Below are 12,067 nucleotides of genomic sequence, written 5' to 3'. Positions count from 1 at the left end.
ATTCCCACGTCAATTTTTTTGCACATAGCGTTTGTTTTTGTCATGAGTCCTTTTGCACACAATGCAAATATTACACAGCTATGAAGCATCATATCTTTCTGAATAAGGTTGGTTTTCTGAGCAGCTACAAAACTTAAATTCACTTTCACTAACAGGCAACTCAACAAAAGGGTTTACAATATGTTTCCATTATTAAATATGTATGTCTGTATTTATTATGGATGGTCCAGCAGCCGACGTTGATCTGGCACGTTTAAATTACGGACAGCGAGAGGACCTGGAGGGAATTTCTTCAAATTTTAGCACAAAAGACCACCTGGACTCAAGGATGAACTGATTAGAATTTGGGTGTCAAAGGTTTTGGCCATAACTCAAGAAGAAATGTGCAAATTTTAAAAGATGAAGTGAAGAATTGTGTCAAAAATAGATCTTTTACATTAAACAGCACAGTTTCAACCACAAAGAAATCTTTGGTTAACTCATACGTGGAACAGAACAGGGTCGTGATTAAATATCATTTATTTGTCCACAGTGAAGTTTTACTTCAAACAATACGAGCTTCGTTCGTGTCGTCCGTTTGGGAGTCGGAGCTCCCGACGAAGGGCTTCGCGAAAGCTTTGCCCACAGATGAGAAGAACCTGGCAACGGCGTTCTTCTTTGTTGGAGCCGGCGCCGTCAGGTGGTTCTTCAAGGTCTGGATTATAAGGTCTTCTGTGGCGGGATCCTGTAACGCCACGGCCTTCAGCAGCAGCTTTGCAGAGCCAAACCGCCGACTCAGGTGTCCGAACAGAGCCTTGTAGGTCTTCTCCACGGTCCGACGGTCCAAGCTGATGGCGAAGTCGGCGGACTTGATCTCTCTCAGCGCCTCGTCTCTCAGTTTCTTGACGATGGCGTTGAAATCTGCTTGGGGCAGTGATGTCCGGGCCTTCTTTGCAGTCCGGAGTAGTAACCCCGCGAGCAGCAGGAGGACGAGTCTGTGCTTCGTGTCGTCAAGATCGGACAACGTGGTCGACTCAGAACTGCAGGCGTCGTTTGGACTACTTGGTTCGGTAGAAGTCGTTTCAATTGACGCCGAGGGGATCGAGTCCTCGGATTGGTTCTCAGCGTCTGCAGGACCAAAACCCTGCAAGCTGATCGAGTCCTCTGATTGGTGCTGAACGTCTGCAGTACCAGAACTCAGATACACCAGGCTGTCGTCGCTATCTTCAGTCAGTAATTCTTGGCTGCTGTCGTTGCTTTCGTTGAAGTTCCATTCGTTCGAGTCCTCGAAAACGAACAGCGCGCCTTCATATTTAACCGCTGGACGCCAGAATTCGGTGATCTCCGTGAGTATCGCCAAGGCTTCTTTGTTGGAGGTGTAGTAGTATATGTCACATGTCCCGTGCTCTATGACCATACGCTTGCCCTTCGGCGAGGCGCTGCTGCTCCTCGCCATGCTGCTCCTCGGCAGCGTGCACTGGCATTGAAATTGGTGCATGCATCGTAGAGTTTGGGTGACCATAGCGATCATGGTGTGAAGAGTCGTAAAAAAGATGCAGTTACACTCAAAAGTGAGCACCGTCGGCAAAGCGTTGGCCCGCATGATCACGGCAATGCGCGAGTTGACCTTCTCCGTCATCTCTCTGGCGGCCAGGCGGATGAATTTGTGGAGGCTGCCGCAGTGGACGCTCCTCGCGGGATTAAAAGCGTTGCCGAACAGCTGCGGGACGATGCTTTTCAGGTTAGCCCGGACGGTGGTCTCATCTATACCGAAGAAACACAGATCAGGGTTAACGTGGGCGTAAATCCGCCGGGCCTTCCGGTGCCAGTCGGACGTGACGTGCCCGATGGTTTCCATGACGATCCTGGTGGACAGGTTGACGACGTGCTGACACAAGTCCACCAGGAGGTTCATGCTGCACTTGTCGAGCGATCCTGACTCCACCGCGTCCCAGTGGTCTCTTTCCAAACGCCTTAAATACGAGCCGATGTTCAGGTCGCATTCTCTGATTGGAGGGTATTTCACGTAGGCGGTGAGTAGGAGTCCCGGTGAATCCATGATGATTGATTGTTAACTAAACTCTTCTTCTTCTTCTCCTGTATGTGTAATCCGTCGTTTCACTGTAGAAAGTGTCGGACCTCCTTCCTGTTGTGCAGAGTGAACATTCTGCTTTTTGAGTTCCAGGAACCACATTCTGCCGTGATGTCATAAAGGGGGCGGGGCCTTCTATCTGCCTGTAGAGGGAGCTGCAGGAAATGAGTTATTTTCAGCATTCTTTAAACACTTCCTGTTCTCCGCTCCAACCTTTTGAACGTTGTATAAGTTAATAGTCGAATAATCTTTTTAAAACAGATTTAATAACAAAATGAAATATTTGATGAATAAATCTGTGTTATATAGTCTTTTAATAATAATAATAATAATATTTATTTAAATAACACATTTTAAACTGACTATGTAGCCCAAAGTGCTGTACATTTAAAAATAAATAAAAACAGAAAACCTTCCTTTTGAAGGTAAAATATATAGAAGTGGTCGGAAAAGAGCATTCATTTTGTACATTTTAAGTGTAATTAAAAAAAAATCAACAGAAAAAAAAATCAACAGATGAATAAAAACTAGAAAAAATTATTTTTTATTTTACTAACTTTTTTGCTGTTTTTAAATTTGTTTGTTTTGTTTTTATTTTGTTTATGTTTTAATTTTTTGTCATAAATTTTAAGTGAATATTTTGTTTTAAATTATTCTGCAGTTTTTTATTCTTAAAGTCTGGCCTCTCTTTTATTAATTTTTATTTTTCTGTTTTAACCCCTTTCTGTTTTGTTTTTTAGGCCTGTCATCTTTTTTATTTCTTTTTTTTTAATGTTTTATGTTGAATTTAACTTTTTACTGTTTATTTATTTCTGTCTGATTTGTATGTTTTTATGTTGTTTTTTACTGTTTTGCTTTTTATGTCTGTTTTCTTTTTGTTCTTATGCAGAGAAATTTACGCTGACACATTTGTAAAAGAGAGTTAACGACATAAAAGTTGAATAAAAATAAATAAATAATAAATATTTGTGAAACAAGCTTCAAAACAAGTTGTAATTTGGATGAACGGACCCTTTAATATTTACTCTGCTGGAATTTAGTGTCCAACTGAGGTTTAACATTCTGTCTTATTAAATCAGTCAATCAACACACACACACACACACACACACACACACACACACACACACACACACACACACACACACACACACACACACACACGGTGTAATCAGGTGAACGTGCTTCAGGTGTGTGATCTTGTTCACACCTGAACTCTGGTTCTATTAAACCCACATGTGAAGCTCTGGAGGAAAGTGACTGTTTTAGTGTCTGATGTTTGTGGAGCTTCCTCTCCTGAACAAGCTGCTGCTTCACACACACACACACATACACAAACATTCAGACATATGTAGTTCTACATGTTTTCTTATTTTTTATCTGTGAAATTAGAAAATCAAAGCTGAGTTCTCTCTGGAGCTCCAGCAGCAAATATGTTTGCTTAAGTTGTTCCGGCTTCCTGTTATTTTAAGTTTTTTCCAGAAGGATCCTTCTACACGCCTTTTATTCTCTATATTTTAAACAAGTATCAGGTTTTGTGTGAAGCTCGAGGTCAGAGCACCATGAAGGAGGAGATCGCCGCCGCCGTGTTCTTCGTGGCTCGGCTGGTGAAGAGGTACGGATGTCTGGACGCCGACGGCAGGGAGCGCTTCGCCGCGGCCCTCACCTCCGTTCTGTTTGAGAACTACAAGAACCACTGGCACCCCAACGCACCCAGCAAGGGACAGGCCTACAGGTCAGCAAACCTGCCTTCATTTCTGTAGTTCAATGTACCAATTTGGGCACACAGCTAGAGTTTTTAAGTTGTTCTTGTTGGAAGAGAAGACAGTTCAGACTTTTGAATTGTTGGCCATTTCTCCTTTTTTAAAATCTCTTCTTAAAACTTACTTTTATCTTAAGTGTCTTTACACTTAACTGAAGTTGTTTTCTATTTCAATATTTTTTATCTAGTTCTTAATTAATTTTGTGATGCATTAAGGTGCTGTACATTAAATTATTGTTTTTATACAGAAAAATATAAGGAGTCAAAGGCTGAACAATGGTGGACATAAATGTGTAGTTTTGTTTCCACACCATAAAAACCTCATGTGATTTATTAGTTTCATGGAATATATAAACATTCTACTCTTTCATCAGTAAGCAAACACATTTCTTCTTGACTTGTTTTACCTCAACTGCTGGTAAATGTTTGTTCTTCCTCAGAATAACTAGAACAAAGACGATGTGATATTTCCATATTTAGAGCTGCTGTTTGTTCAACAATCCTCTTGAATGAGGAGTTTTGCATCACTGGTTCGCTCCCTGTTAAAAAAAAAAAAAAACAATAGGATTCTTCCCGAACGAGCAACATTGATGTTTTTGGAAATGCATAATGTAGCTTTATTCAACTGCAGTTGAGACAAAACATCTCACTCAGATATTTGGACACCTGGTTAAAACTAAAACCATCTGCTGTGGGCCTGAGAGGGGAAATGTTGTGCTTCTTCTTTCTACATGTCCAACGGGCCGGCTGAAGCTGAACGAGGCCTCCACTCGTGTCTCTGATGCAGGTTTGTGTTTTGTGCCGTTGCAGGTGTCTCCGTGTGAACCGCGTTCAGCTGCAGGACCCGGTTCTGCAGCAGGCCTGCGACCGGGGCGCCGTGCGGAGCGACGACCTGGGCCTCCCCCAGGAGCTCACGCTGTGGGTCGACCCCGGAGAGGTGTTCTGCAGGTCAGAACCCTTCTTCTTACAGAGCCGTGATCAAAAACCAAAGCTCTTCAGGATCATTATCCAAGAAATGGTTCTCAATGTAAAAAACACATTTGAATGTTACATTGCTGGTTAGATGACTTTAAAAAAGTGAGACACTACACGTTAAATTAGTGACCTTCAGAGGTGGTAAGTGGATTTTCTAAAACTTTGGAGAAAGCAGGTTCCACCCAGGCGTCCACGTTCAGTTCTTTAAAGAAAGCCAAAGCTTCATGTGTTAAAGCTGCATTCTCTCTCCTGTCCACCAGGGGGCGACTCCTCTGGTTGTATAGAAGTCTATGAGAAAATGACTCTACTTCTCTCTTGATTTATTCCCTCAGTAAACATTGTAAACATGAGTTTATGGTCTCAATCTCTAGTTTCAAGTCTTCTTCAATACAGCATGATGTTCATTTAGTAAATGATGCTCCATTTAGAGTCGGCTTTTAGGCTTCATATAACTGGAACTAAAATCGTTTAGTTGTTTTTGTGTTTCCCTCTCTGAAGATACGGTGAACAAAGCACGCCGTTCTGCGTCTCGGTGGTGGATAGCTGCCGGCGTGCCGATGGGGAATTTTCCCGCCGCATCCATGAAGCCGTGGAGCGGGCGAGCCTCGACGTCCAATCGGGAAGCTCCTCGGACGAGGATGAAGGGGGCGGAGACAGCAGCATGAGCAGCTGCAACCTATCAACGATCTCCGTTTCAGTCGCACCAAGCAAACCCAAAACCATCCCGACTGTCAGCAACCCCAACAGCGTCTACCGGGTAAGAACTTGAACGGGTAAGAACCTTGAATCTGGGAGATTAATGTTTCTATAAACTTAAGAAAATTATGTTTTGCATTACAAGTTTTCTAAAATGTAATGTTTGAATATGTAAACGAGGCATCATCAAATTTTCATAAATGTTTCCTTTTGTTTACATATTGGAGTCAAATGTTACAAAGGCATTTTAGATATCTCGTATCACTCCATGAATCAGGAAATGCTGTCAGCAGCCATAAAAATAATACATTTCTCCATGTTTTTAGTATTAAAATGTTGAATAAATCAGGTTATGAATGATATCTGAACAAACCCCTCTGTAGAAACCTTCAGAATATAGAGAGGAATGAAGCTGTAAAGTTTGGTGTATGTAAGAGCTACTGAAGTGGAGATTTATGGATCAGAGTCTGAGAAAAAACTCATTTAGAGAAAACGTCCTTTAAAGATATGTTTAGTTAAATTACATACATGTTGAAGACACTACAGGTGAATAGGGTAAAAAAATTAACTAATAGATATCTACATGAAACTTCACCAGTTGATTACTGGCATTAAGAGTATTATTTTTTGTATTACAAGTTTTCTTAAATGTTATGTTTAAATATGCAAATGAGGCGTTATGGTAACTATTGTTGAATTTAGGAGAAATCTACAGACAAAGTAGTAAAATAAAGAAGACGTGTTATGGAAGCAAATTTGAACGCTCAGTCAAAGGATCTGCATTTACCTCCTGTTGTTGTTGTTGATAGTATTTTAAAGGTTTTTGACGTTTCTGTTTCTGTTTCCGTCCTCGTAAAGCTTTTTTTCGCTCCTCTCGTCCTCAGTTCAGTGAGTTTACTCCGGGCGCCCCTCAGACCTGGCTGAGGGAGAAGAGGAAGGCCTTTACTGCCGATGCGTTCCCACCACACCCTCCTCACCCTCCACACCCTCCTCACCCTCCTCCCCCGGTTGGAGGTCCGACCCTCCAGTTCTCCATCCAGAAGGGCTTCAAGTCCAATCGAGCCTCGTTCACCTTCACCGGGCCTCGTGTGGACAAGTACCACTGGGTCAGCAAATCCCGATAGAACGGCCCGAGGCGTCGACCTCGAACCCAACTCGGGTTCATCAACGCGACATCGACCCGTCTGAGGGAGAAAAAAGAGACTTAAAAGGATAAAGTTTACTATTTGTGTATGATTTAAAGTGTTAAAAATTTAAATTAATGCTATTTAAGCATGTTTTTAAACATTCCAGTATTTTAAATGATTATCCCTTCTATGTGTTTTTGTTCTTTTAACTAAAATTAAAGTAAGTGTGAATAAAGTAACATTGAACTGTCGTTGAAAAGAAATAAATGCGTCCCGTCAGCTCTGCTGGTTATTCTAAAGCGTCTCCTTTTTTATTTCATGTTTCAGTTCGTCTTTTTTTAACACCTCTGGCTTTGTTTATTTAAATTAAGGGTCATTGCACATGATTTAACAGGATGACATCATGTAAATGTGACAGATTTAGACATGCATACTCATTTTCATCTGTACAAGCATTTACTTTAAGGAACAGTAACATCTATGGGGATTAATTGAATAGAATTACAACTGTTTTAATTGGTGTATAATCACCTTAAATTAAGAATCTTTGTCTTCCTTAGCTTAGATAAACATCTATGTAGGGAGCGGGTCGTCTTCTGTGAAGTGAAAGATGCTTGATTTGACGGCAATTACTCTTGTTACTGTATGTGCATTAAAATAATTGCGACTAAAAAGCAAATTAACACATCTGTTCAAGTGCGGCCATGTAAACAAAAGTGAAACCTAATTCAATCGTAGACATGTTTACACAAGCACACCATGAAAGATTGATCAGAAGCTTATTTTGTCACTTTCTCAAGGAATTAATCTCTTTATGTAGTGACTGTTTTAAACATGACTTAAAAAAAAATAACTTTCAAAGGCTGCCGCTGTTCTCCACATGGTTGGAAAGGGAGGGGTGAGCAAAGGGTCATGTTGCTTGAGATTTGCAACCTCGCCTTTAACTGCCACTAAATCTTTCACACTGAGCATTTAAGTGCAAATTTCCGCAGACTGACTGAGCAGTTACCTAGAATCGATGCTTTGTGATGTAAAATAAAGTTTAGCGGGGGAGGAGCTCCAGCACTTCTCTGCCTGAAAAAAACACTTGAGCTGTATTCCAAATGTCACACTATGTATTTTTAGAACACACTGCAGCTGCCCTCTCAGTCTACTGTTGCATGCAGTATATTTAAATTGGGACTTACTGCTTCATAACATGGCACCTTTAACTTTGAATGTCCTGCTTATCTGCTGCTCCAAGGATTGTGGGTCAGAACAGCCAGAGAAGTAGTAACATGAAGTAGAACATCCTGGTATTTATAGGCACACTGCATTTGAAATCCTATGTATTTGGACAAACTAAAGCCTTTTTCTGGTGTAACTCTGTACAGACTTTGTTGCGTTGAGTGTTTAAGGACTTCCATAACTCTTTGCCTCAGGGAATTACCCACAATTCATAGCAATGTGAGGCTAAAAACAGGGTTACCAGGAGAAGTAAAAGAGAAAAGGTAAACAAAGAAGATGGCACATTGGAAACATTAAGGATTAAAGATGGAACATACAAAAATATGAATTCAAAGCAATGCAGTTAGAGACTTTATTACACAGATTTATTCATCAAACATTTCATTTTGTTATTCAAGCCGTTTTGACAAAAACTGGTTAATAGATCGACAGTTACCTCTCATCTCATAAAGCTCTAGCCTCGAAGATGTTCAAATCAGGGAGTAAAAGAACATAAAATAAATACCAAACAATTGTACATAACATTCGTTGACGTCACGGTAACCTGATATTTTGTAGCAGTTGTATTTGTATTTACACCATTTCAGGCCTTTACATTGAGCCATTTAACATGTTTTTTGTTTGTGTTTGGATTTTCACTGCAGCAAAATTAAGATAAGATGAGATAAGATAAGATAATCCTTTATTAGTCCCGCAGCGGGGAAATTTGCAGACTTACAGCAGCATAGAGTAAAGTGCACACAAGAGACATAGTAAAAGAAAGACAAGATTAAAAAAAAAAGTATTATAAATAAGCAATAAAAATCAGTAGAAAATCAACAATAACTGAAATATATTTACAGACAGAAAAAATGTGCTTAGTAAATAGAGGTAAGTGCCTGTGTGTAAATATAAAATATGACATTTGGATCGGCCCGAGTGGTTTGGTACGAGGCTCTTTCCTGGTTAAATAAAGTTATATTGTGAACCATGATGAGTTAACAACTTACGTGTGTGTGTGTGTGTGTGTGTGTGTGTGTGTGTGTGTGAGTGTGTGTGTGTGTGTGTGTGTGTGAGTGTGTGTGTGTGGTGGTGGTTGTACTGGTAGTGTTGTTAGTGATTGGTGTGTAAGAACAATCAGCTAAAAACACTGCCTACACAGCAACCCCGTTCACATCCACCATCAGGACTCAGTAACAGCAGGACAGACGCTGCGGATGCACATAAACAGGTTTAACTAGAAGTGGACCCTCTTCATGCTGGATTCAAGAGAAACTTTATGTAAATTACAAAAGTATAAAAGTATGAATGAAAAATTCAAAAACAAGGATCACTTCTAGAATATTCAAAAGGATTCACTTGGGTGTTAATCCGACAGTTTGACATTTTGGAAAATGAACTTAATTGCTTTCTTAGAAGATGTCTGTATAGTAATTATAAATATACAGTAACAGCTAGTTAGCTTAGCATAAAGACTGGAAACAGAGGGAAACTTCACACTTCAGAGGTTTCCTGGTTGCGAGGGTTCGTGGTATAATCGGGGCCTAACACAGTTTAATTTCTTTGCACAGTAAAAATGCCCAAGCTGCCTGGACAACTGAGTCAAACTCTTCTCTTCTCATTGACGTTGTGACCTCTGTGGGATCAGATTAACACAAAAACGCTTTAACTCTTGTAAACGACAGCAGACGTTGATATGTTGGTTCTGTCCGGTGTACAAAGTGATGCATGAGTGCTGTGATCCTACCTGCTGCCGCTCTCAACGCTCTCTGACCACTGCTGAAGAAACACAACCGTCTCCACAGATACACCTCCATCTGTGTGTGTGTGTGTGTGTGTGTGTGTGTGTGTGTGTGTGTGTGTGTGTGTGTGTGTGTGTGTGTGTGTGTGTGTGTGTGCCCATGCCCCAGGTCATGCCTCGACTTGCTCACGGCTGGCAGGTATGTTGCCGTGGTGAAGCAGTAAACAAACACAAACCCATAGAAACACAAAGTGAAGTCAGTGCTTCATGTGTTAAAGCTGCATTCTCTCTCCTGTCCACCAGGGGGCGACTCCTCTGGTTGTATAGAAGTCTATGAGAAAATGACTCTACTTCTCTCTTGATTTATTCCCTCAGTAAACATTGTAAACATGAGTTTATGGTCTCAATCTCTAGTTTCAAGTCTTCTTCAATACAGCATGATGTTCATTTAGTAAATGATGCTCCATTTAGAGTCAAACAGACCATAAAGCAGTTATTTTCCTTTTTTGTTTATTATATAACTGATGACTGTAAATATAGATGGGGATCAGTAGTAGAGGTGAAATGTTGCCCCCTATTTGCTTGAAGCAGGTTGCACCTTTGAGATGTTTGATGTTTTAGACCCTGGTCCTGAGAGAAATAATATATTTATAAAGATACATTTTAAATGATTGAAATGATAAATAAACTCACCCAGGATCTTCAGTTAACAGCTAATCCGTCCTCCAAAGAGTGTTTTTTCCCCCTCAAAACTCATCTTAGTATCATTTATATCACATGTGGTTTGTTTACTGCAACAATCAGAAGACAAAAAAGAGATTTAAGTTTCTCAATGAACAAAAAAATCACGAGTAGTTGTTGTTTAAACTGTTGATATTTTGGAATCACTCCTAAATTGATGCACTGACGATGGTTCATATTAAACAACATGAAGCTGTAACAAAATGTCCTTTAGAGGATGTTCTGATCGAACATGTGCACACTATACAACGCAGCTACGTCTCCTACCCACTTTGCATCTTTTTTACATTTTGGTTACAGTATTACCATAATGTGACCTCATGGTGAATATAGATAAGGGATAAGAGATGAGAAACTGTATTGCCATCTATTTAAATACAGTGTAGTAGAGCTGTAGAGAGGAAAACATTTAGTATCTCTGGTGCAAAACCAAAGAATGAATTATGCAACATTGAGACTTCACATAAAGGTGCACACAAGACAAAACAAGGTACCAACATGTAGTGCAAATAATAGACAAATACAAATATGAGAAGTGTAAACAAGTGTTACGTGAACAGTGGATGAGAAACAACAACCCTCTGTTTGTGTGAGACGTTCTGCAAACCAGGCGTCCCACGCGAGAGCTGCATGAATAAAACCAGAAACCCAGACATCAATGACCATTAAGAGAGTTGTGAGGAAGTTATCACAGCTTTATTTCATGTTTTCACATTACATTACATTACATTACATTACAGTCATTTAGCAATAAGTGTATTCAACATAGGTACTCTTCTACTATGTCTCTTGTGTGCACTTTACTCTATGCTGCTGTAAGCCTGCAAATTTCCCCGCTGCGGGACTAATAAAGGATTATCTTATCTTATCTTATTCAAGAGAACTACCAGAAGTCATAAGTGCATCTCCTTTCTTAATGCATAAGTGCAGAAACAAACTAATAAGAACACACAAGGAATAAGAAGACTTGTGCAGCTTTCTTTTATTTATAAGATATACAAAATAAACCATAAGACAGCAGCATTTACCCTTTTTCTTCTATTAAAGGTAATTCATTTGTTTGCATGCATAGTTTGTCAGCAGCCTGATGCATGTCACTGTGTTTTGCTTTGTTACTGCACACACACTCAGCATTTCCCTCCTAAAACCTTTATTTTTTAATCGCCATCTATTTAAAGATGCACTTATGACTTCTGGTAGTTCTCTTGAATACCTATGTTGAATACACTTATTGTAAGTCGCTTTGGATAAAAGCGTCTGCTACATGACTGTAATGTAATGTAATGTAATGTGAAAACATGAAATAAAGCTGTGATAACTTCCTCACAACTCTCTTAATGGTCATTGATGTCTGGGTTTCTGGTTTTATTCATGCAGCTCTCGCGTGGGACGCCTGGTTTGCAGAACGTCTCACACAAACAGAGGGTTGTTGTTTCTCATCCACTGTTCACGTAACACTTGTTTACACTTCTCATATTTGTATTTGTCTATTATTTGCACTACATGTTGGTAAGATATAAGATATACAAAATAAATCATAAGACAGCAGCATTTACCCTTTTCTTCTATTAAAGGTAATTCATTTGTTTGCATGCATAGTTTGTCAGCAGCCTGATGCATGTCACTGTGTTTTGCTTTGTTACTGCACACACACTCAGCATTTCCCTCCTAAAACCTTTATTTTTCAATCTTTTTTAATTTTTATTTAATTCTTTAATCTTCTCATTTCCTAATCAAACAAAAAAAAAAA

At 39.8% G+C, this 12,067-nt stretch overlaps 1 protein-coding gene across 1 annotated transcript; it reads left to right on the top strand.

The window, feature by feature from the left end:
- Window positions 1-3,304: 3,304 nt before the first annotated feature.
- btg4 (B-cell translocation gene 4) lies at window positions 3,305-6,928 on the top strand. The gene is made up of 4 exons (XM_054626334.1): window positions 3,305-3,804; window positions 4,642-4,779; window positions 5,305-5,563; window positions 6,387-6,928. Exons 1-4 carry the CDS (start codon window positions 3,632-3,634, stop codon window positions 6,624-6,626), a joined length of 810 nt encoding a protein of 269 aa, XP_054482309.1. The 5' UTR covers window positions 3,305-3,631; the 3' UTR covers window positions 6,627-6,928.
- The last annotated feature ends 5,139 nt before the right edge of the window (window positions 6,929-12,067 follow it).

This window comes from Anoplopoma fimbria, chromosome 24, assembly GCF_027596085.1.
Source record: "Anoplopoma fimbria isolate UVic2021 breed Golden Eagle Sablefish chromosome 24, Afim_UVic_2022, whole genome shotgun sequence".
Lineage (NCBI taxonomy): Eukaryota > Metazoa > Chordata > Actinopteri > Perciformes > Anoplopomatidae > Anoplopoma > Anoplopoma fimbria.
Note: the sequence above shows the minus strand (reverse complement) of the source record. Positions and strands in the feature narration are given on the sequence as shown.

Excerpts from the sequence above, each read along its gene's own strand:
- btg4 (XM_054626334.1), top strand. The coding sequence starts at position 3,632 with ATGAAGGAGGAGATCGCCGCCGCCGTGTTCTTCGTGGCTCGGCTGGTG. Across the intron at positions 3,805-4,641 it reads AGCAAGGGACAGGCCTACAG|GTGTCTCCGTGTGAACCGCG; the intron begins GTCAGCAAACCT and ends GTGCCGTTGCAG. Across the intron at positions 4,780-5,304 it reads CCCGGAGAGGTGTTCTGCAG|ATACGGTGAACAAAGCACGC; the intron begins GTCAGAACCCTT and ends CCCTCTCTGAAG.